This window comes from Nerophis lumbriciformis, linkage group LG06 (genome assembly GCF_033978685.3).
Source record: "Nerophis lumbriciformis linkage group LG06, RoL_Nlum_v2.1, whole genome shotgun sequence".
Classification (NCBI taxonomy): domain Eukaryota; kingdom Metazoa; phylum Chordata; class Actinopteri; order Syngnathiformes; family Syngnathidae; genus Nerophis; species Nerophis lumbriciformis.
In genome coordinates, this window is record NC_084553.2 from 31026815 (window position 1) to 31051751 (window position 24937).

At 36.6% G+C, this 24937-nt stretch overlaps 1 protein-coding gene across 1 annotated transcript in view; it reads left to right on the forward strand.

Moving 5' to 3' along the window:
* LOC133608660 (DNA-binding protein RFX7-like) overlaps positions 1-24937 on the forward strand; it is a 45505-nt gene that overhangs the window by 1216 nt on the left and 19352 nt on the right. Inside the window, exon 2 of the mRNA XM_061964104.2 lies at positions 4564-4597. Within this exon, the coding sequence (XP_061820088.1) occupies positions 4564-4597 (34 nt within the window). The remainder of the gene's footprint in view (positions 1-4563; positions 4598-24937) is intronic.

The following is a 24937-nucleotide window of genomic DNA, read 5'->3' on the forward strand; positions in this document are numbered from 1 at the left end:
CAGTGACTAGGATGGTGAAAGCGGGGATCGAACCTGGAACCCTCAAGTCGCTGGCACGGCCACTCTACCAACCTATACCGCCCCATTAACATTTGTATATCTAGACATTAGCAAGACTTTTAAGATACAAATAAGTATTTTATTCTGAAAACAAGCATTATTCAACTTGCAATTCTTAAATTAATTTGCATCCGTGGGATGTTGAAGAATATTTAAACAAGATTTTCTATGTGGGGAACCAAATTATCCTATTTGAGTAGTTATTTTCTCAATTTAAAAAAAAAACAAGCATTATTCAACTTGCAATTCTTAAATTAATTAGCATCCATGGGATGTTAGGATAGGATAAGACTTTATTGTCATTGCACAAGTACAACGAAACTATGTTTTCAGCACAAACCCGTTCAAGATTAGACAAACAAACAGTTTACAGGGTTACAGAACAGGAACGCTGATGGGTCGCCAAAGGCGCCCCGTAAAAGATAAGAAAAAGGTAAAACGCTGGGGAAGAAGATGAGTAAAAAAATACAATCTAGACTGGGCTCGTAAGGGGGCCTAGTCTGGAGTGGGAAAAATGTTGAAGAATATTTAAATAAGATTTTCTATGTGGGGAACCAAATTATCATATTTGAGTAGATATTTTTTCAATTTTAACATTTTTATTTTATTTATGTATTTATTTGACAGGCACAGTACAATTAAACATTGCTACCCACAGGTAACCGATGTCAAAGTACATAGGACTTTTAGCCACAGGCTGATTTGCAAACCTTGTCCCTGGTTAGGCTTTTTTTTTCTTTTTCTTTTTTTTTTTTTAAAAAGTTGAGAAAAGTGTAAAACACAAAAGGATTAAGAATAGACAAAATACAATTATTCATGCTAAAATTAAGATTATAATGTAAAGTCAATGACTAAAAATAAATAACACTTAAAACTAGAGAAATTTAGAGAAATGAAATTCTGTATCTCGGCAAGTGGCAAATGATTTGCAGAGGAAAGTAGTAGGAACAGTTTTTAGTTGGTTTTGATTAAGTTTATTTTCAACATGCTTAACAGTGTTAAAGAAAAGACTAAAAAAAAGAAGCAAAAAGAAGCAGAGCGTATTAAATCCTACCCTTTCTCCGTGCCACAGCAAGTACTGATTGTTCGCTTTCTTTGTTTCTCGTGTTCCTCTTGCCATTTTGTAATAGAAAAAAAATGACAAAAATAGGTAATAGTAAAGTTAATATGTAAGATTTGCAGGTAGCTTATTCAGTAATAAAATAATAAATAACAGAATATATGATGAAACACTACTTTAAATAAATCAGTGATTCTCAAACTAATTGTACACGGGCTCCATCTGGTAGAATGCCAAAAGAATCACTTAACCAAGTGATTAGTATTTTATTTTCTTATATTCAAACACAGTCTTACTGTTCAAACTGTGTGTAATGTTACAGTGGCCAAAAACATTAAATATATTTGTTAATTATAACATCTGTCTTTTTTAATGAATACTAAGGCCTACTATGCTAATGTATTGTAATGTTGGTCATTATTGTGGTACTTGGAGAGCCATGTTTTTTCTGAGGTGGTACTTGGTGCAAATGTATGAGAGCCACTGAAATAAATAATACAAATAATAACTCCAGCTACACCACACCAAGACTTACTACACAAACAACAAACATCATGTGAAAGTGTGTGAGTTACCCCAATTTGTGTTTAGTGACTATAGATAATGATAAATAACGCCACATAATACAGTTTTATTTAAATCTCCAATCAACATAGAACATTTGTTTGGCTGAATCAAATGTGTCATACATTGCCAAAGCCACACTGAAGTAGTTTCTATTCAAAGTAGGGCGGGGTCAAATAATGTCAATACTTGTGATGGTGATACGTTATTGACACCCAGGTGCTAAATAGTGTGACATCAGTACAGTTGTGAGTGGAACCCATAGATACACAGACATATATATTACTTTTTAGCATTTTGCTACTTTTGAGACTTTCCTGATTTAAGGTCACATTCATTCAAAATGAGCCCTTATGTCTGAACTTGTGCGCTGCCATTTAAATGTTGCCCTTTCAAAATGTCACGAAAAAGAGTCTACATGTCTGCTGTGTAAGCAAAAAACAAACAAACTCAAAACGTGCTGTTGTGCAGCCGTGGATGTTTCCACTGAAACAGTGGAGAGGGAGCTTCTCCCAATCGTTACACCAGAACAGAGATTGGGATTTAATGGATCAATTTAATCTGTTTCAAATGCTAGTTTGTGTCTAATCTGTCCGCACAAAAGCAGAGCTCAGGTGTAATCCAGTGTACCTGCTAAATGTGCCCTGAAAACAAGCTAATGAAGCCCTCTTGGCTCGGAGCAATCCTTGGCCGCCTGGTAACAGCGAATTAAAGCGTTAAACTGTTCTCGGCGCGGCTTACAGCCCGACTGTGACCCGCGCGGCCTTAGCGAGCAAGTGTCCTTAAATGTGACCCACTCTATCTTCTGTCTCACTGTCAACAACAGGATGACCTGTCTGCAGATTAGGAATTAAACCTGGACAAGTGGGGTGGCCTCTGCAAGCTCACACTGAATCAGCAAGGCAAATATAGCTGCTGTTTATTTACATTGAGATATTTGCTAGAGAACACTCTGTAGGGTGTTTTACCCAGAAAAATAAGATACCATAAATACAACACTCAGGGTTCGTACGGGTGCTTAAAAACCTTGAAAATGCTTGGATTTTAATGTTGTGTTTTCAAGGTTTGAAAAATGCTTGAATTTTGGTTGAAGTGCATGTAAATGTTCATCATATTTCTCAGCAGTCTGACGCAATAGGCTAGTTATAAAGTGGAAAAAAATAAAATAAGTTTCCTTAAAAATGAAAGCTACACGCTTGATCTGTTGGCTTTGCACGAGCCCTTACATTAGGTTGTTACAAGAGGACACTGGTGCATCGGTCCATCATGCCCGGAGGTTGTCGTTTTAATGAACATTGGATGGAAAATGACATATACAAACTTTGGATAAAACGTGGACCAAATTCTCGTGTAGCCTGCTGCAAAGTATGCAAAAAGGAAATCCAGCTTTTCGCAGTGGGAGAGTCGGCTCTCTCGAGTCATATGAAAGGTAAGCCACAGAGATTACTAGCCGTACAAGTTAACTAACATTAGCTAAAGTTTTGTTTTCTAACCTTTTGGTACATGCGAGACCTAAACTGTGAGACCAGCGCTAGATTACATGTTAATTACGGGCAGTTATTACGAGCTATGAAAGGAAAAAAGCGAGCGTTTGTCAATGATAAATTATAATGTTAAGAACTTCCCTCAACTAAAAATGTATTTGTTATCATAGCCACGTTATAAGGCTAGATATGATTAATGACAGGTGTCTGAGGTGTTGTGAGACAAACAAAATATTTTCCTTTAGTTTATAATCCTTATATTAATGTGGAACACTTTTGTTAATAAATAAGTGAAATTGACATTTTGAGGGTGCGTGTATTTATATCACATTATGCAGTTTACAAGCACAAATACGATGTGAATCAATCCGTGCTGTTCGATGTCATTGAGTGCCGTAAGTAAGAAAAATAACAAGAAATTTGAAAAACAACACAAATGGAGACACGTTTGCAAACACCAATGACATTGAATAGTCTACAGAAACACTGCTTCATTTTCTATGCCCCATTCAGTTAATGATAACTGCTGGTTCAATGTTAGGCTTAGGTTTTAGCAGATTCTCCGTATTTTTCCTACAGGCAGCATTTGGTGACCTCAAACAACAAGGCTATGGATTGATTCACACTGGTTTTCACCTTTAGAAGGGTACTGGAAAAACTGGAAAATTGATCTTTAAAGTCCTTAAAAGGTGCTTGAATTTGGCCATGGAAAAGGTGTACGAACGCTGAACGCTGTAATAAAATATTTTAAACAGAGGATTGATTTAGAGTCCTCAAATTTAAAAACAAATGACCACAGATAGAGCTGATGGATATGTGGGGCACTGCTTCACTTGTCCCCACGCTTACAAAAACACTTTATTTTTCTGAAGAATGGATAATCACCTTTACCAGTAAAATTTAAATGCAATCAACTCTGCTACGTTAGCTTTGATAACCATCATGGTAAACCCCAGTCTTTGTTGATTAGGCCGCTTACTTTTAACGCAACTGCTGGAGTAGCCTTCTTTTTATAACCCTTCTTGTTGAGACTAGTCCTCCATAAAAGATGGCGGTACAATTATTCTGTTTCGTATTTGCCTGATGAAAACCTTTTTGGTTGAACGACACATCCTCAGGGGCATTTTACTGTACATAAATAATGCATATGACTTTTGATTTATTGGTCAGTATTCCACTTTATGCGCAGAATTGTAATGGTCCCACAGAGACAATGAGAACATTTTTTTTTTTACATTCAACAGCATGAGTTCATGGCGGTGGGCTACATGACCTGAGAGATGCTGAAGGGAGGGTCGTCTCATGCCAGACATTCCTCTGCTTTATAAATAAATGCGCCAGCACTCATGTTACAGAGGCTGCATACTCATTTATACTATTATCTCTTCTTTTCAGCAAATCTGTTCAATCCAAAGTGGAAAGCATTCTGGTAAGTATTGTTCTTAATGCCTTTTCTGTTTTAGTTAATATAGTACAACTGTTGAAAATGTGTTCATCCTCCCCCTGGCTCTGATTTTGTGAATGACTGCCAACGTGAGTAGCGTAGTTGGCACAGTCAAAAATTAGACAACACAATTGTGGTCTTGGTTCCTGGTAGTTTGCTTTGCTGTCTTCAGTACTTCCTACATGGGAGAGACATAAAGTAGAGAAGGAATTTTAATGGCCTCATTCCTGGGTGGATCTCACGTGAGAGGAAGGAGGGAGAGGTCATTCAGTTTGCAATGCCGTCTGCTGAAAATGATGGAAAGCGCCACTCTACGAAGCAACTGATATCTTAAATATCTTAAAACACATTTTAAGATATTCAAAACTCTACTACCGTCTGGCGGTTAAAGTGGACAGTACTCCATCCACCCCCCAATTTGTCACATTTCACGTGTCAGGTAAACTGCAACGAACAGGGCCACATTAATCCCCTGTGTAGTGTATTGTTGAATGATAAATCAATTGTTTTACTTAAAACATTATTTCATTATTACATTTAAGGATAAACAACAATACCATGTGATATGAAATCATATTGTTACATCCCTATTATTGTCTTTTACATATGGTGGCTGATACTTTAAACACAGAAGTTATGCAGAACTAAGAACACACAAACACCATAAAACAGATGCAATTGGAAAATTCTGCAAACAAAACATGCTGCATATACAAACCCCAAAACCAGTGAATTTGGCACGATGTGTAAATCGTAAATAAAAACAGAATGCAATGATTTGCAAATCCTTTTCAACCTATATTCAATTAAATAGACTGCAAAGACAAGATATTTAATGTTCGAACTGGAAAACTTTGTTATTTTTGGCAAATATTAGCTCATTTGGAATTTGATGCCTGCAACATGTTTCAAAAAAGCTGGCACAAGTGGCAAATAAGACTGAGGAAGTTGAGGAATGCTCATCAAACTATTATTTGGAAAATCCCACAGGTGAACAGGCTAATTGGGAACAGGTGGGTTCCATGATTGGGAATAAAAGCAGCTTCCATTAAATGCGCGGTCATCCACAAACAAGGATGAGGCGAGAGTCACCACTTTGTGAACAAATGCGTGAGCAAATTGTCCAACAGTTTAAGAACAACATTTCTCAACGAGCAATTGCAAGGAATTTAGGGATTTCACCATCTACTGTCCGTAATATCATAAAAGGTTGGGAGAACCTGGAGAAATCACTGCACGTAACATTGAATGCCCGTGACCTTGGATCTGTCAGGCGGTACTGCATCAAAAAGCGACATCAGTGTGTAAAGGATATCACCACATGGGCTCAGAAACACTTCAGAAAACCACTGTCAGTAACTACAGTTCGTCGCTACATGGGTACGGTGTGGCGCAGTTGGGAGAGTGGCCGTGCCAGCAACCTGAGGGTTCCTGGTTCAATCCCCACCTTCTACCAACCTCGTCACGTCCGTTGTGTCCTTGAGCAAGACACTTCACCCTTGCTCCTGATGGGTCGTGGTTAGGGCCTTGCATGGCAGCTCCCGCCATCAGTGTGTGAATGTGTGTGTGTGTGAATCATACTTGCCAACCTTGAGACCTCAAAATTTGGAAGATTTGGGGGGGGTTTGATGTGGGCGGGGTCGGGGTGGGTGGGGTTAAGGGGGGAGGAGTATATTTATAGCTAGAATTCACTGAAATTCAAATATTTCTTATATATATATATATATATATATATATATATTATATTGAAACTTATATATATATATATATATATATATATATATATATATATATATATATATATATATATATATATATATATATATAAGAAATATTTGAATTTCAGTTTATATATATATATATATATATATATATATATATATATATATATATATATATATATATATATATATATATATATAAAATAAATACTTGACTTTCAGTGAATTCTAGCTATATATGGTATGAGGGTGTATTAGTGCTCAAGGCATGGGTAACTTACACATCTGTGAAGGCACCATTAATGCTGAAAGGTACATACAGGTTTTGGAGCAACATATGTTGCCATTCAAGCAACGTTATCATGGACGCCCCTTCTTATTTCAGCAAGACAATGCCAAGCCACGTGTTACAACAGTGTGGCTTCATAGTAAAAGAGTGCAGGTACTAGACTGGCCTGCCTGTAGTCCAGACCTGTCTCCCACTGAAAAGTTGTGGCGCATTATGAAGCGTAAAATATGACAACGGAGACCCCAGACTGTTGAACAACTTAAGATGTACATCAAGCAAGAATGGAAAATAATTCTACCTCAAAAGCTTCAAAAATTGGTCTCCTCAGTTCCCAAACATTAACTGAGTGTTGTTAAAGAAAAGGCCATGTAACACAGTGGTTAAAATGCCCTGTGCCAACTTGTTTGCAATGTGTTGCTGCTATTAAATTCTAATTTAATGATTATTTGCAAAAAAAAATAAGTTTCTTAGTGCGAACATAAATATATTGTATTTGCAGTATATTCAATTGAATATAAGTTGAATAGGGTTTGCAAATCATTGTATTCTGTTTTTATTTACGATCTACACAATGTGCCAACTTCACTGGTTTTGGGTTTTGTACATAAATGCTGCAGCATCAAAGACAATTGCAAAATGAAAATGCTGCAAAAGTCCAAAACACAAAAGCCTAAAACACATGCCTAATAGAAATGCTGAAACTTCATGGAACAAAAAGTGAAAGTAAGCAATGCTTTCTTGGGAGCCAGACTTGAGGACTATCCGTCCTTAAAGACCAGACAATAATGGGATGCCCAGAAGAAGGTTGCTGGAATTAAAGTGTAAATATCTCATTACATTTTACTTAAACACTGTAAAATATTACTTTTTAAAATCTTTTAAGACGGAGGTCTGCCGCACCTATCTTCTGTTTTGTCATTTTCTCTGTTTTGAGCGTGTGGACGTTGCTGCGCGTTTGCCCTGGTCGGCCACAGTATTCACAAGAGACTAATTACCTTATGATGACGACATAACTGGCTGCCCATGTTTACACCAAGAGTCAGATTGTTTGGAAATGGAAATCTAATTATTCCATTACACTGTCAAACTTTTGCCATTATAAAACTCTAACGTTGAAGGCAGGGGCAAAATTTGGACACACCACTGACTTGCTTACGGGGGTATGGCTTGAAAGGATCAGATGCATTTTTTAGAATAAGATGAAAGAGAAATAAATTGTTCAATTTATTTTTTGTACAAAAGAACATTAATGGAATTAAATAAATCGCTTTATTGGATTGCATTATGATTTAGTTTAATGTTTACCAGAGATCGATTATAGGCGCCAAAATATGGCATTTTGACGTTATCGGTATTGGCGTATTTTTATCTATATGTCTTTTTTTTTTTTAATAACAGAACTACATTAGCAGATACAATATATACACATATGATGGCAGTATTTAAAAAATAATTAGTGAAGTAGAATAGTGAACACTGCTCAAGCACCAGCCTGTTTGCGCTTCATACTGTCTTCCACTGCAGCTCCTACGCTTATACACGCTATATCTCTTCTGTTTAGCTTTCAAAATGTATTATTTTTTTGCCGGGAACTTCAGTTATTGTCCTTTTTTCCCAGCTTCTTACCGGTTCCGTTTTGTGTTTTTTGCTACTGCAACAAATAATCCTCCGTCCACAAGAAGGAGCGTGGGCTCATTAAAGGGGCACGGCGAGTTTCATGTTGTTATGTATTAAATCCATAAACTGCTATAAAATTGAGTAGATGGCGAGTGATTGTGATGTAGAGAAATCCCATATTTTTACCAATTTTCTCTGGAGATTCCCCATATTTTGAAATGCAAATGTTGATTGCTCTCTGACCAGCAGAATTAGACACATGTAATAAAGGTGTTTGTGAAATCCCATGTTGTTGTTGATGTTAAATTAAGCACAACATTAGTGCTGCTTTAAACACTGTGTTGCTACTGGTCCGACGTTTCCTTAAAATATTGTTAAAAAAAACAGCTTAAAGCCTTGTCCAGCTGTTTACTAATGTATTTTATTCATGTTTATAAAACTTATACTGCAAATGAATATCGGCTCCATATATCGGTTATTGGCCTCTTGACTACTAATAATCTGTGTCTGTGTCGGCCCTGAAAAAAACCCATATCAGTTGATGTTCCCTGGATAAAAAGACTGACACTTTGGCCATTGCACAACCAAGAGTCACACACACTTCAACAGCAAATTGTGATTCTTTATTCCCTTAGCACAACTTGTACATAGTAACTAGTCTTGAGTGGACCACAAGACTCCTTGTTTGGACTTTTTATTTGTATTACTTGTTTTAGATTCATATTGCCGCGTGGAGGCCAACTCGCTCTTATCTCGCATCTGACTGATGATTGGTCATCTGCTGCTTGCTGTCAATCATTGTCAAGTTGGCAATGGGGCAGCCCCCAGAAAGCCAATCAATGAGCTTGTGGGCGGACGGAAGGGACAAGCTCTAGCTTGAGTGCCCGTTTTCCGCCTGGCGCTAATGTGTGACTTGTCTCCATTTAATTGCTTGTATTCCGGTACATGACTTCTTCCCGAAAGTGAAAAGCAGAGGTGGTCAACCAAGCCTGGATGGGTGTTGTGCATCAAGCAGCGCGCAAAGTCTCTGAGAACGCAAGTGGCCTAGATCTTACTGCAAAAAGCAAATACGAGCAAAAACTCAAACTATGCAATTGAATAGATCTCTATATTTGTCGAGTGATATCAAGGAGTGGAATAGTGGTATCAAATCAATGTCCAGGAGAAATCATGCTTCGTTTTTGCTTGGGTAAAGTTGCATTCCATGATTTAACTTTGCGTCCACTGCCATGTTGTTGCACACGCCGTTTACGAGTATGCATGATTTTTCCCGTCTTTATCAAAATATAACTATGTATCTCAACACTGTGTATGTGCTGAACGCTTCATTTATGATCGCTGCCTTTGGTAAAAGCTTAACTCTTTTAGGTTTTGCTCAGCCCTTATGTCTTATGAAACACTTGTAGCAAAAATGCGTTTTAAGAATTCCGAAACAAGATAAAATATTAATAATATCAAAATAATACTTAAATGGTAAATAATACCCGTTAAGTGTATCAAACAAACCTTTAAGAAAATGATTACTGCAAACTCGCATGTTCTTCCAATCTGCGCCTTTGGTCTTTTCCTGTCGTCTTTCGTAAAATCTTGCAGTCTTCCGCCCTTCTTGATTACCTCTCGAGGAACTCTGAAGAAACGTTTATGATTTTTGCGATTTCAACGTTTCGGACAGCCAAAAACAAAACAAGCATAGGGCATTTATCTTTGAGAAAGGCTAAATGACGCCTAATACCCATTGAGAACAGATGCTGGCTTGCCCACCATGCATATTTAATGAGCGGGACGTAACGTCATGTAAATCCAAGCCTAGCGTAAAACATTTTTTTGGGGTGTTAAAAAGTACATGAGACAAGAACTGCTTTTTAAAAGATGATGTCTGTTTTTCGTCCAAGTGTAAAAACAAGTCAACCAAATTAATATGTTAATACAACAGAACACTTACCGTATCTTAAATTGAATGACAAATGAAGAGGCCATACTGCAAAAAACACATGCCATAAAAGTCAGACCTACAGTATATTATCGACTCAGCCCTTATATCTTAATTATGTTCAACTACTGCTTCACGTTACATTGTTGGGCCACAAGGGTCGCCAAAAATATATCTGTTTCTCAGCTGTGGTCCGTATGGGCGGCAGCGGTACACAGTTGTAATACACTTTTCAACCATTTATGGCAGTAATGACAATGTCAAACAAACAGAAGAAGTCTGGTGCTAAAGTCATAAGGAAATTTCTTAAGCGCAAAAATTACGACTAAAGTGGCAAAGCTGTATTTTCATTTGCACTTTAGTTTTATTGACAGTTAAGTTAAGAAACATATTCATTACTAACTTACAATATTTATTTTAGCACAACATAGTTGGATGTGAATTTATTTTTCGTCAGTTATTTGAGACCTTTCTTATGCTTTATATTACCGGTAGTACTTATTTTTCTAATCAGCATGACTTAAACATAAGGTTTATGCGTTAACTAAATAATAATCTTTGTGATTAACACATGGTTTCATATAATACGACAAGGTGGTAAAATATAAATAGGTTAGATATAGTTATTGAATATGATTAGAATAAGGAGTAAAATTACTAATTCAGTGTTAATATTTGAGTGGGACCCTCTATAGTAAGAAAGTTGGGCCCCAAGGTCAAAAAGGTTAAGAACCTCTACATTACAATATATACGGCTAGCATAATACAGTACTCACCATGCAGCATTATTAATTTCTGCATGTATAGTATTCAGTCTGTTCTTTTAACACAAGGTCCTTCTTTTGAGGTACTGTTCCTTTGCATTTTAGGAGGCTGGTGGGGGGGTTGTCATAAAAAAATACAATCATGTGTGCTTACGGACTGTATCCCTGCAGACTATTGATCTATATTGATATATAATGTAGGAACCAGAAATATTAATAAGAGAAAGAAACAACCCTTTTGTGCGAATGAGTTTGAATGAGTGTAAATGGGGGAGGGAGGTTTTTTGGGTTGGTGCACTAATTGTAAGTGTATCTTGTGTTTTTATGTTGATTTAATTAAAAAATTTAAAATATTTTATTTTTTTTAATTTTATTTTTTATTTCTTGTGCGGCCCGGTACCAATCGATCCACGGACCGGTACCGGGCCGCGGCCTGGTGGTTGGGGACCACTGGACTAGAGGAATCAAACTATATCAACCCCCTATCATATAGCATGTTGCCTGCCTGCCTGCTGCCCCTGGAAACCTGTGGTTCCCTAACAACAACAATAAAAACAGAGCAGGGAATTAGAAATGGTTGACGTGATGTGTTTATTCTTAGGGGGCAAAGCAGGGAAATGTCTGAGTGGAGGTACATGTTGGCACTGTAAGGATGTGTATTTGTGCACTCTGAATGCAGTGGGGCATCCTGAGAGGCAGATTTGATTTCATCTGACCCAATCAGGCTCTTTCTAGCAACATGAGAGCTGTGAGTACACTTGATGGAGAAAAGTGTTGGGATACCTCATGAATCTTAGTAATTTTTCTTACTAAGTCAATGCCTTGCAGGAACACAAGCAAGGGACGTATTTAGAGTCAAATCTCGCCACATTGCTCTTCTATTAATCCATTTTCTACCGTTGTCTCTTTTGAGGTAGCCCCCAGAAGCCTGTCTTAGCTGTATCCTGGACAAGTCGCCACCTCCAAAAGTGTATTATCAGAATCAGAATATACAACATTGTTTGGCCTAAATTAAGAATTTTTAAGCATAAAAAGGCCAAATGCACTGGAAATATCAATTCTACATTAGTATTGGCCACTAAAGGAAACCAAACCATTCAGACCTTAGCCAGATTGGCTCAGCCTTATTAACATATTGGGTTTAACGAGCGTAAAGGTAAAAAAGGGTGTTAATTAATGTCTACAGAGCTCTTATAATGTTTGAAAAACATATGTAGAAAGGTTGTAAACAGATTTTTTATGCTCTAGTTATGAAAGTATTAGATTTATATTCAGAGGTGGGTAGTAACGCGCTACATTTACTCCGTTACATCTACTTGAGTAACTTTTGGGATGAATTGTACTTCTAAGAGTAGTTTTAATGCAACATACTTTTACTTTTACTTGAGTATATTTATAGAGAAGAAACGCTACTTTTACTCCGCTACTTTTATCTACATTCAGCTCGCTACTCGCTACTAATTTTTATCGATCTGTTAATGCACGCTTTGTTTGTTTTGGTCTGTCGGACAGACCTTCATAGTGCCTGCGTTTCAACAAATACAGTCACTGGTGACGTTCACTCCGTTCCACCAATCAGATGCAGTCACTGGTGACGTTGGACCAATCAAACAGAGCCAGGGGTCACATGACCTGACTTAAACAAGTTGAAAAACGTATTGGGGTGTTACCATTTAGTGGTCAATTGTACGGAATATGTACTGTACTGTGCAATCTACTAATACAAGTTCCAATCAATCAATCAAAAGTGTGAAGGAAAAAAGACCATTTTTTATTTCAACCGTACACCCCGTCAAAAGCCTAAAGACTGACTGCACAGTTCCTGTCTTCACAAAAAAATGAAAGCCTGCGCAAACAAGCTAGCAAGCTACGGAGTTTGCCGCCAATGTATTTCTTGTAAAGTGTATAAAAACGAATATGTAAGCTGGACATATAAGATGCCAAAAACCAACCACTTTCATGTGGTATTAGACAGAAAGGAGGAACTTTTTTTCTCCTCCATTTGAAAACGTGGACGTTTGTCATCACTACTGTCTGATTCCAATCAATGCAAGTCATCAGAATCAGGTAATACACCAACTTATATTCTTGTCTTCATGAAAGAAAGGAATCTATATGTGTTAAACATGCATGTATATTCATTAAAACACTATTAACATGTAAACAAAAACGGCAAAAAAAAAAAAATATATAAATTATATACTGTATATATCAATGTATGTATATATATATATATATATATATATATATATATGTATGTATGTATGTATGTATGTATGTATATATGTATGTGTGTGTGTGTGTATATATATGTATGTGTGTGTGGGTGTATATATATATATATATATATATATATGATATGTGTGTGTATGTTACTCATCAGTTACTCAGTACTTGAGTAGTTTTTTTACAACATACTTTTTACTTTTACTCAAGTAAATATTTGGGTGACTACTCCTTACTTTTACTTGAGTAATAAATCTCTAAAGTAACAGTACTCTTACTTGAGTACAATTTCTGGCTACTCTACCCACCTCTGTTTATATTTAATAATTCCAACTTCGCAGAAATATATTTACTACATTCAGGCCTGGAACGAATGAAGAGCAATAAACAAGCAATGACTGTAAAGGCATGCTTGGAAAAGGTTAGAGTTGAACCGGGGTTTGTAAACTGTTTTTTTGTTTTGGCCACAGGATATTGTAAAAATTAAGAATGTCCCCTATGAGGGTCATTATGCTGATTCCGACCGATATCAATCATCCAGGAGTGAGATCAGCCGATACCATTTCTAACCACATTTATTAACTGTAATTGTTCAAATGTATATATGGTGAGTGCTATTGACAGTTCAACAATATCAACACAATATTTAAACTAGTTCCTTATTCTCTTTCTCTGTGTGTAACATGTTCAGCCTCGCCATCCAGTTTTAATGATACTTTAAGGGGAACTGCACTTTTTTGATTTTTTACTTTTCCTTATCATTTATAATCTTTTTGTAAGACAAGCGCTCCGATGGATAGCCTTTGACACCCAATTCAAGCCAGGAAAAGGTGATGTCACATTTTAACAGGGGACAATGAAAGGTATTACAGCAATAGGTACTGCCATTGAAAATAAGGAATTGCAGATCGAGTTTTCAAACAATGAAAGACAAATTTGGATTACCGGTACATAACAGCGATCTGTTTAGTTATCTAAAAGTTAGAGACTATTATTATGAGGAAGTAAAAGCAAAATACACAAACAACAAATTTAGTGATTGATGTGATGTTGAGTGCATATAAACCAAACTGTTAAGTGTACTAAATTTATCGCCAGGTTTTATGAGAGTCTTTTGGAATTTAAAGGTGATTCAATATTGTACTTAAAATCAAAATGGGAAGGTGAATTAGAAGTGGATATTACATCTGAGGAATGGTATGAAATGTGTGTAACCCAGTTTACTTCCACTAGCTCACAACAATAGAGGGTTGGAATTGGGGAAAAAATGGTTCGTTTTTTTATTACACCTAAGATTCAAAGTAAAATATTAACATCTCAGCCATCTTAGAGACTCATTAAATTCACATCATACTCATATTTTTTGGAACTGTACAAAGCTAAAATCATATTGGGAATAAGTACACTCAGTTATGTGTAAAGTGCTAGAATATAAAATTCCAATGACATGTATGTATATGGGACACCTAGTGTCAGTTGTACGGAAAGAAGATCATTATTTGGTTACGGTACTTTAAACAGCCTCCAGGAAAGCCATCACAAGATCCTGGTACAAACTTGAACCTCCTACTGAAAAACTATGACTGGATATTCTCAAAGAAATATGGACAATGGAGAGAATGACTCATACTAAATCTAATGGAAGACCTGTTCAAGAAAAGATGGTTAAAGTAGATCATTTATTTCGAAAAACATTCACGATACCTTTTCTTGGTAAAGAAACACCTTTGAGATGATAAATAACGTACTGGAAAAATATGTATGTTACCACAAGCATGTTTTGTTGTTGTTTTTTTGTTTATTTATAAGCAAAATGTAATTATTCCACTTCCACATTTATTATTATTCCACTCTTCTTTTTAGTTTAGATACCTGTATTTTTATTTTTAGTCAAGTTTATGTATATTTATTCCTTTAAAAGTCCAATAAATATTAAGTAAAAAAAAAAGACAAGCGCTCATGTTTTTCTTTTTTTATGCATTCAACATTTTATCTACACACTCGAAGTATATACTGTATTTAATGTAGTAACACGCACATTCATGATAACATGTAATGTTTACGTATTTTGGTTATTTTAAGAATACGGCAGCGCATTGATTTCACAGACGCATCACAACGGTAGCTTTTTCCTTCAACAACAACTAGTACTACTCATGACAGACTCCAAGAGAGACAACAAAGATTACTTTGGAACAAATAATGATTCATAACCTTATCTTTTAGGCCGGAATATAAGGAGCATGAGCTACAAGTTTTAGAATTAGTGTGCTAAACAGATGCAGCTTTAGTGAAACACTAAGCATCATGTAGCAGCATTGCTAAGTGCTAAACAAGAAATACAAACTACAAACACAATACAACGATCACTTACTGTACAATGTCTGCTCTCATTGGGATGCCGGCTGATGGGGTGTTCATATTTTTCTGTTTAGATGAATTTTAATAATTATCCTCCCGCAGGTTAAAAAAAAAAAACTCAAACGAAAAAGTTGGCCACAAACGAGCGTTTTTTCGTGTCTTTTTCATCGTCTCCGGGTCTAAGTTGAATGTCAAAGTTGAACAACTTCTCGGTTTATTGCCACAACCTTCTACTATCTAGGTGAGGGGCATGATTATAATTTAAAAATTAACTTTCACCAATTCAGAAGTGATGCAGTAGCGCAATATAGCGGCATAAGCTAGTTACCTCTGTGGTCACGGCACGGCTACAAATAGAACAATAGCGCTTATAATAACAAAATCGCAAAAACTTGTTAACATTCAGGTCATGAAATATAAATTAAGTATTGTTAGCACTTTTTGGATGGGCTTTATGGGCGCAATAGGTTACTCCCATTAGCTGCATTGTTAGCCAGATATTACGACTTAGAATGCATACAAAAAGAAAAACATGTCCTACCTCAGAATTGTGATTGATAGGCAAAATTCCAAAAAAGTGCAATCCCCCTTTAAGATACAAAGAACTGCAGTTTATTTGACGTAATGGAAGTGATTATCATTACATTAGGGGAGCGGGTCCACACTGTATGGAGTCACATAATTAGCTGATAGCTGCTTGTCAGCCGGGTACTAAAAATACATACAGTGTCAGCCAAAGGGATCGCCTTTGTGATCCGCAATCAAATGCATTAACCGGCAATGGCAATTACATACTTTTTCACAAAGATTGGTACTGATACTGATCGGTGGCCAAACAATTGGCATCCCTAGTAAGAATAAAACAAAATTAAAACGTATATAAACTTTTTGGTGAGATATATTATTCGATTTTAGGCTTATGTGCTATATCACCTATAACACAAAGCTGAGATGGCGATGTTTTGAACTGGTTGTAGTATCTTTAATGCACAAAATGTATCACGGTGGGCCGCTGCATCCTTCATTTTTTGTGGATGTGGCCCTTGATGAGAAAAAAATTGGACACCCCTGCTGTAAGGAGAGCTTGAGAGCCCTGACCTAGACCCCAAATAAAACCTCTATGGGATGAACCACAATGTGTTTGCATGCCCATGCTGTACTGTCTGCACTATAGGTTGGCTGAATGCAGATTGTTGGACTTGGAATTGTGTTCCTGGGGTTCCCATGTTGCCCACACATTCTGTATTCTAGTTAAGAGTCATTTGGCAGGCATCTTACCATCCGTCAGCATCATTAGTACACAGCGCTGCTCTCTGCTGAAAAGGCAACGTCAAGGACAAGTGAGCCGAAGCCCTGCATGATGAGTGATGAGCACCATGCTCCTGTGTTTTAAAATAGGCAGAAAAGGAGGAAGGGGACTGCCCAGTTGAAGCTTGATTCTATAGCCCATGCTTAGTGAAATAATTATATTGTAAGCTGGATGACTTTTAATGTTTCCACTGCACTGATCTGTATCTGTGTGGTGTACACAAGGGGCCTGCATGGATAAAACAAAGCCTTGCATAAACAGTCCCAGAGGTTGTGCACAAGGTTACATGTTGGGTGTGTTGTGCTGATGTGACGTGAAGTTATGTCAGTTACTGCAGTACTGCTGATCGCCACAGGGCGATTAAACAAGATGTGTCGCTACTTTAGGTATGTTAACAAATAAACCTCTTATTGTAGCATTAAAAAATGCCTTGAAAAGTGTTAGATTTAAAGTGAGAAAAATCTAGTGGAGTGTTTTTTTCCAAGAGAGAAAGCGTGAGAGGAGGCTGGATGCTTGTGTGGAGGTTTCCTTGACAGGGTCTCATCCATCTTCATTCTCCTCATTGTTAGTCAAGGTTATCTTAATCTGCACTGTTACTACGCCAATGACAGCATCCAATATGGTAACGGGAAGAAAATGAGACCCAATAACACATCTTATGTTTTGTAATGTAGATTATCCGTTCATGCAGCTAGTTAATTTGACTTGATAAGACATCCTACATTAAGATTTGAATATAGAGCAATGCGCAACATTTTAAAGATATAAATAAACATTTTATTCTGAACACAAGCATTATTTATTTTATTTATTTGCACAATATAAACAGTACAAAAGGTAACATTGTTAAAAACATAGAGACAAGAAATGAGTAATGAGAAATACATAATAAGAAATAAGTGCAGGTGAGAAAAGAAACCCCAAAAGGGCTTATGCAAGGTTCTCACCTAAAGCAGTAAATTAACCAACAAAAATTATTCAACTTGCTATTCTTAAATTAATCATCCTTGGGATGTTGCAGAATTTTTAAACACGATTTTCTATGTGGGTTAAACCCAAGACATTTTATTTGAATACATATTTTCAAATGTTAACATTTTTAAACTAGAATGGATAAATTACATTGTTAATGCAAAAATTAAGATTATGATGTGAGGTCAATGACTAAAAAAGAGTAAATAGCTCTTAAGACTAGGGAAATGTCTAAAAATTAAATGTTAAGTCTTGGAAAGTGGCAAATAATTTGCAGTGTACAAATTATGATGAAGAACTAGGTTAGAGATGAAACAGGAGAGTGTGATACAACTTTTTTAAACTGTTATTATTATAGTTTCTAAATGTAATGAGGTTTGCTACCGTCTTTAGTGCACGTCAAGAGTGCAAAATCAAAGGTTGTTAGCCAACTACCTAAGAAAGACAACAGAAGAACAAGCAATGCTGTCAGGATTCGGAATTTTTTTTGTGGGGGATTTTGAATATTTTCAGCAAAAGATTGGGATAATGCCAACTGGTAATCATAAAGTCAAAGTTAATTTTATTTTAAAACATCCATCCATCCATCCATCCATTCATTTTCTACTGCAAACATGCTTTACAAAATGTACAATAAGCAACAAGCCCAAAAAGCATTAAGAAGAAGCAAACCTAATTTAACCCTTTTATTTATTTTTTAAAAAGCTCAGCAATTATTGGTAATCAGTTCACTTCCTTTAAAAAAGATGGATGACAGGGAATGCTTATAGGTAGGGGAACTGCACTTCTTTTTTTTTTAATTTTGCCTATAATTTACAGTCCTTATGAGAGACAAGGATGATTTAAATGCATTCTAATTCATAAATGAACGTAAATAAAAGTCTGCTTACAATGAAGCCAAAGGGAACCATGACGTCATTGCGTCTTTTGCATTTATTCTGACCATAAAACCCAATAACCATTCAAAAAGCGCCAACAATATTCCATTTACATTTCATGACCTAAATATTAACTACCGGTAAGTACTAGTGATATTGTCATTATAAGCACTAATGTTACGGACTTACATTTAGCAGCACATTCGTCAGAAAGGGGTAATTTCCTTAAGCTGCTGTATTGACATCATCAGCTGGTGACATCTGAGGTCGTGAAAGTTTATTCTAGATCACCTGGATACTAAAATGATGTGGACATGAACTGAAAAATTGGTACACTTTAACAGCCAATTTAGACCTGGAGATGGCGAGAAAGACGCTGGATTGTAACCACCTTTTTTTTTTTTAACCCTTCATGAGGATTATGAGTCACTCTTCATCTAAACGGGAATACATCAACATCTTAACAGTCAGCATCCCAGTAAGAGCAAACAATGTACAGTAGGTGATGTTTTATCATGTTTGTTGGCTTTCATTAATTCTGCAGTGAGTAGTATTTAGTGTTGTAGTTAAAAGAAAAAGTGAACGTTGTGAATGCGTTTATGAAATGAATGCACCGCTGTTTGCTTAGAATTAGTGAAATATATAAATATTACATGTTATTACGTTGTTACTACATTATAGAAACTTGCAGCGTGTATATAAAACATTGATGGATGGTTTTGGAGGTTTTTTTAAGCGCTTTATAGACTGAATAGAGCAACTCCCTTAAACTCCATTGTAAGCAGACTTTTGCTCGCATTTATTTACTAGTTAGAATAGATTAAGAAAAGAAAAACAGGTGTGCTTGTCTTATATAAGGATTGTAAATGATAGGCAAAAAAGTGCTTTACCACTTTAAAGCTAATGTATGTCATTATTTCAGACACAAAAATATAAGAACAACACCGGCTAGCATATGTTAGTTATCATTAGCGGTTGAAAAGAACAAATAAAAAGACAAATGTCTATTTTTTACAATTACAAATCAAATTGAGTAAAAATAAGATGACTGGCACTCATTACAGCTGTCTCGTACACTTGCACATGCCTGTAGCGTGCGCACATACACTACACAAAAGCAGTGCCAGACAAGCGACCAACAATTTGCCATCATGTCTGATAACTTGCACCTTTTTCTGACCGTACACGCTGGGAAGTGGAGAAAAACTGGACAATAGAAAGCAGCCACCAAAAAAAGCAACGAGTCAACACCAGCGTGCATGCGTAGCTTACATGCAGGAAGGGGGCAAGATATAACCTTTGTAGTATTTCCAAAAGTTAGCGCTTTCTCGGCAGCCACATTCTATGTAGCCTAATTCTATGATTCTATGATTCCAAGTTCTACAAACAATATGCTTGTGTGGGTTTTCAACAGATAATTCAGATCCTTCACAAAGTCCAAAAACCTGCATGGTAGATACATTAAAGACTTTAAATGGCCCACATTGTACGCTGTGAATGAACTGTCGTCTTTTTCACAACTTCTGCCCGCCAATTTTCCAGTTGCGAAGGGAGGATCAGAGCAACAGTGTGAAAGCTTTTTGCAATACAGTAATCCCTAGTTTATTACTGTTAAATGGTTTCGGACCTGACCGTGGTAAATTAATTGCTGAGAAGCAGGAATCCTTAATTATAAATGTCATATTTTCATAGCTCGTGCATAAAAACCTGTTTACGACCATCCAAATACGAATCATTATGCGAGCCCTCGAGACATTAAATAACACCCACATAGTCACCTTTGCACTTGTTTAATCCAATTCAGTAATGCTGACTAAGGCTGAGCCAATCAGTGGCCATGATACTAAACCGCGTGTTCAGATTGGCTTGGGCTTTTCTAGTGGCCAATACTGCTGTAGTATTTATAGTTTTAGTTCATCTAGCCATTTTTATGCTTGAATATGCCTAATTTAGGCCAAAAATAGAAATAATTGAAGCTTGAAGCTGCAAACTTCGACGCACAATGTGGCGAGGGACAACTGTACTTTTGGGCAAAACTGGGTTTTGTGTAAAATGCATAGACAAACTAAAAAAGCACTCTTGAGAGACCCTCGCTAGGCCTTACCTTCCAATAGTAAAAAAAATAATAAAGTCCTCAATCCAAAAGATGATTCGGATCACCCCAAAAATGTAATCACTTGTTACTTTTTCATTTTCTGACATTTTCTAAAAGTTTAATCATAATGTGCTAAAGTTTTTGAGCTATCCATAGCGAAATGAAATAAACCTAGTGAAGCCTCTTGTCAGTCATTCACTTTCTTTGTTTCCGTTGGGTCAGTGACATGGGGTGACCTTTACACTAGCTGAGGCATTGGTGCCTCTGGACTGTAGTTGTTTTGTTGTTGTTGTTTTTCAAACTTAAATTCATATGTGTGGGCAGCATGGTGAAACAGAGGTTAGTGCATGTGCCTCACAATACAAAGGTCCTGGGTTCGATCCCCGGGCTCGGGGTCTCTCTGTGTGGAGTTTGCATGTTCTCCCCGTGACTGCGTGGGTTCCCTTCCTCCCACCTCCAAAGACATACACCTTGGGACAGGTTGATTGGCAACACTAAATTGTCCCTAATGTTTGAATGGTGTCTGTCTATCTGTGTTGGCCCTGTGATGGCTAGTCCAAGGTGTACGCCGCCTTCCGTCCAAATGCAGCTGAGATAGGCTCCAGCACCCCCCACAAGCGGTAGAAAATAGATGAATGGATGGAAATTCATATGTTCTAATCGTTATTACATGATGCACATTAAAGTAACACGAAAAGGAAGAGAGTAATTCACTTTCATAAAAACATTATGATCACATTATTATAAATGGGTCCAAAAACTTTTGATAAAGTCCCATTTGCTTGAATAAAATAAGTTAAATATTTGAAGTGTTTCTTACCTATTTGTATTTGAAGCAGCACTATCTATCCTCCATGAAAACGTACTTGGTATGATCACATTCGTATTGTCCTAAAGTCCAGTTTAAAGAAGTGTTTGATCTTGGATATATAATCTTCCATATTGGCAGATACGTTCATTCATTCATTCATTCATTTAATTTCATTCAAAGCAGTAAAACAAAGTTTTTGCATTAGCAAAAAACAAAAAAACAAACGCTCGCTTCCTCTATTACAAATGCCATGTTTGTTATAAAAAAAGAAAAAACATTGTAGAAACATGTGTCTGCTAGCTTGATTGCCCCTACTTCTCCCAGCCCAAAGAATCACAGTACTGCTAACTAATATACAGTGCTTTGGCAATGGAGGATCTAAGCCTCCGTATTTTTTTTCCCAATATTTTAGAGTCCGATTATCAAGAATAATGATGTCACACTTACATTAAAAACACTATAAACAGGCTGTAGATTCTACAGCACAGGTGTCTGACCCAAGGCATTTGATATGGCCCACGAAAACCTGGAAATAATATTTTTTAGTAAGGGAGTTGATCTTTTCTTACTAAATGTATTCGTTCTTTCTATTTTGACAGACAAAAAATAAATGTAATGCATGCAATTGTATATATATTTTAAACTTTAATAATATCTAAAAAGACAACAATAATATACTAGCATACATAAAAATTGTATGTTGAAGTATAAAATATATACTTAAATATCTGCTTGACTTATGATTTTAAAGTAAGTTATCAATCAGAAATGATCGGATCATCCACAAAATGTAATGACTTGCTCCGTTAATGTGAAAGGCTAATGAGTCAGTTTTGTGATTGACTAGCAGTGTTGGGTTAGTTACTGAAAACCAGTAACTAGTTAGTTACTAGTTACTTCCTTTCAAAAGTAACTCAGTTACTAACTCAGTTACTTACACCAAAAAGTAATGCGTTACTGTGAAAAGTAACTATTTAGTTACTTATTTTTTTCTTCTTTGTTTTTTAAAGTTCCCATTAATGCCCTTTTAGCCTTCATTTCAGTACTGTTATTGCACTGGAGAATAATACAATGTGTTGATCAACTTGACATGCATTTGCATCACTGAACTCTGCCAAGCAATGTGGTCTACATACAACACACAAAGACAAAGATACAGGTAAAAGCCAGTAAATTAGAATATTTTGAAAAACTTGATTTATTTCAGTAATTGCATTCAAAAGGTGTAACTTGTACATTATATTTATTCATTGCACACAGACTGATGCATTCAAAATGTTTATTTCATTTAATTTTGATGATTTGAAGTGGCAACAAATGAAAATCCAAAATTCCGTGTGTCACAAAATTAGAATATTACTTAAGGCTAATACAAAAAAGGGATTTTTAGAAATGTTGGCCAACTGAAAAGTATGAAAATGAAAAATATGAGCATGTACAATACTCAATACTTGGTTGGAGCTCCTTTTGCCTCAATTACTGCGTTAATGCGGCGTGGCATGGAGTCGATGAGTTTCTGGCACTGCTCAGGTGTTATGAGAGCCCAGGTTGCTCTGATAGTGGCCTTCAACTCTTCTGCGTTTTTGGGTCTGGCATTCTGCATCTTCCTTTTCACAATACCCCACAGATATTCTATGGGGCTAAGGTCAGGGGAGTTGGCGGGCCAATTTAGAACAGAAATACCATGGTCCGTAAACCAGGCACGGGTAGATTTTGCGCTGTGTGCAGGCGCCAAGTCCTGTTGGAACTTGAAATCTCCATCTCCATAGAGCAGGTCAGCAGCAGGATGCATGAAGTGCTCTAAAACTTGCTGGTAGACGGCTGCGTTGACCCTGGATCTCAGGAAACAGAGTGGACCGACACCCGCAGATGACATGGCACCCCAAACCATCACTGATGGTGGAAACTTTACACTAGACTTCAGGCAACGTGGATCCTGTGCCTCTCCTGTCTTCCTCCAGACTCTGGGACCTCGATTTCCAAAGGAAATGCAGAATTTGCATGGTTGGGTGATGGCAAAAGGAGCTCCAACCAAGTATTGAGTATTGTACATGCTCATATTTTTCATTTTCATACTTTTCAGTTGGCCAACATTTCTAAAAATCCCTTTTTTGTATTAGCCTTAAGTAATATTCTAATTTTGTGACACACGGAATTTTGGATTTTCATTTGTTGCCACTTCAAATCATCAAAATTAAATGAAATAAACATTTGAATGCATCAGTCTGTGTGCAATGAATAAATATAATGTACAAGTTACACCTTTTGAATGCAATTACTAAAATAAATCAAGTTTTTCAAAATATTCTAATTTACTGGCTTTTACCTGTATGTTTCAAAGGGCCAATTTGTTTCAGGCCAGAACAAATTAACTAAACTATTTTAAATAGCTGCAACATAACATACATAAGTAACAAACAGCATAATAACAACATAGCTGTAAAGCAAGGAAAGCACACACTACATACACAAAGCCTAACCAGGCGTTTTTTTCTCAAGGAATTCTGAAACAAAATCATGTCTGAAGCCCAGAACACTCTACACATTTCCCTAGTTTTAGTTTAGAGATAAGGAAAGATTGGCCTAGCCCACTAGGATCCCTCTTTATGTTTGTGAACTTTATAGTCTATACATTTAGAGTGATGTGATAATCAAACACTCTAGAAGTCTAGAATGAAAGAGTATATAAGAGAATTGACAGAGTGTGTGTACCTTCAGTGCTGAATGATGAGCAGAGGCAGAGTTAATCCTTAAGTGGTGGAGGTGGAGGGGAAGTGGCATTGGAGTCTCTGTCTCTCTTTACTAGCTTCGTCGAAGCATGTTGCTTTTGTAGCTTGTTTCAGCAGATTTGAATTGCTGTTTTGGGCAGTAGATAGGATCTTTGATCCAAAGCACAACTTACATTTAACTAAAATGTTATTTTCTTTGTGTTCGACAAAAGAAAAGTAGTGAAAATATCTACATGGTAACAAACTCGACTTCTGGCTCCGCCATGATCAGACACTTTTCCCCCACTCGTGGCAGTAATGACAAAATCAATCAAACAGAAGAAGTCTGGAGCTAAAGTCATAGAGAAGTTTCTTTAAAGGTGCCATATGTAGTAATGTGGCCAGAAAAGGTACTGGAATCACAGTCAAAATTATGTAGTCTCCTCCTACTCTCCATGACTGAGGTTGCCAGATAAACAGCCGAATCCGAATTCTACTCCAAGGAACTTCAAATGGCAATCGACGAGTCCTACGCTGTAGGTTTCTCTTGTTTATGCTTCTTGCAAGATGGTTTACTAAGTCATCATGTCACATTTTACTGATGTCGATTAGCCAAATGTATTTGTAAAGTTATGCAGCAATAT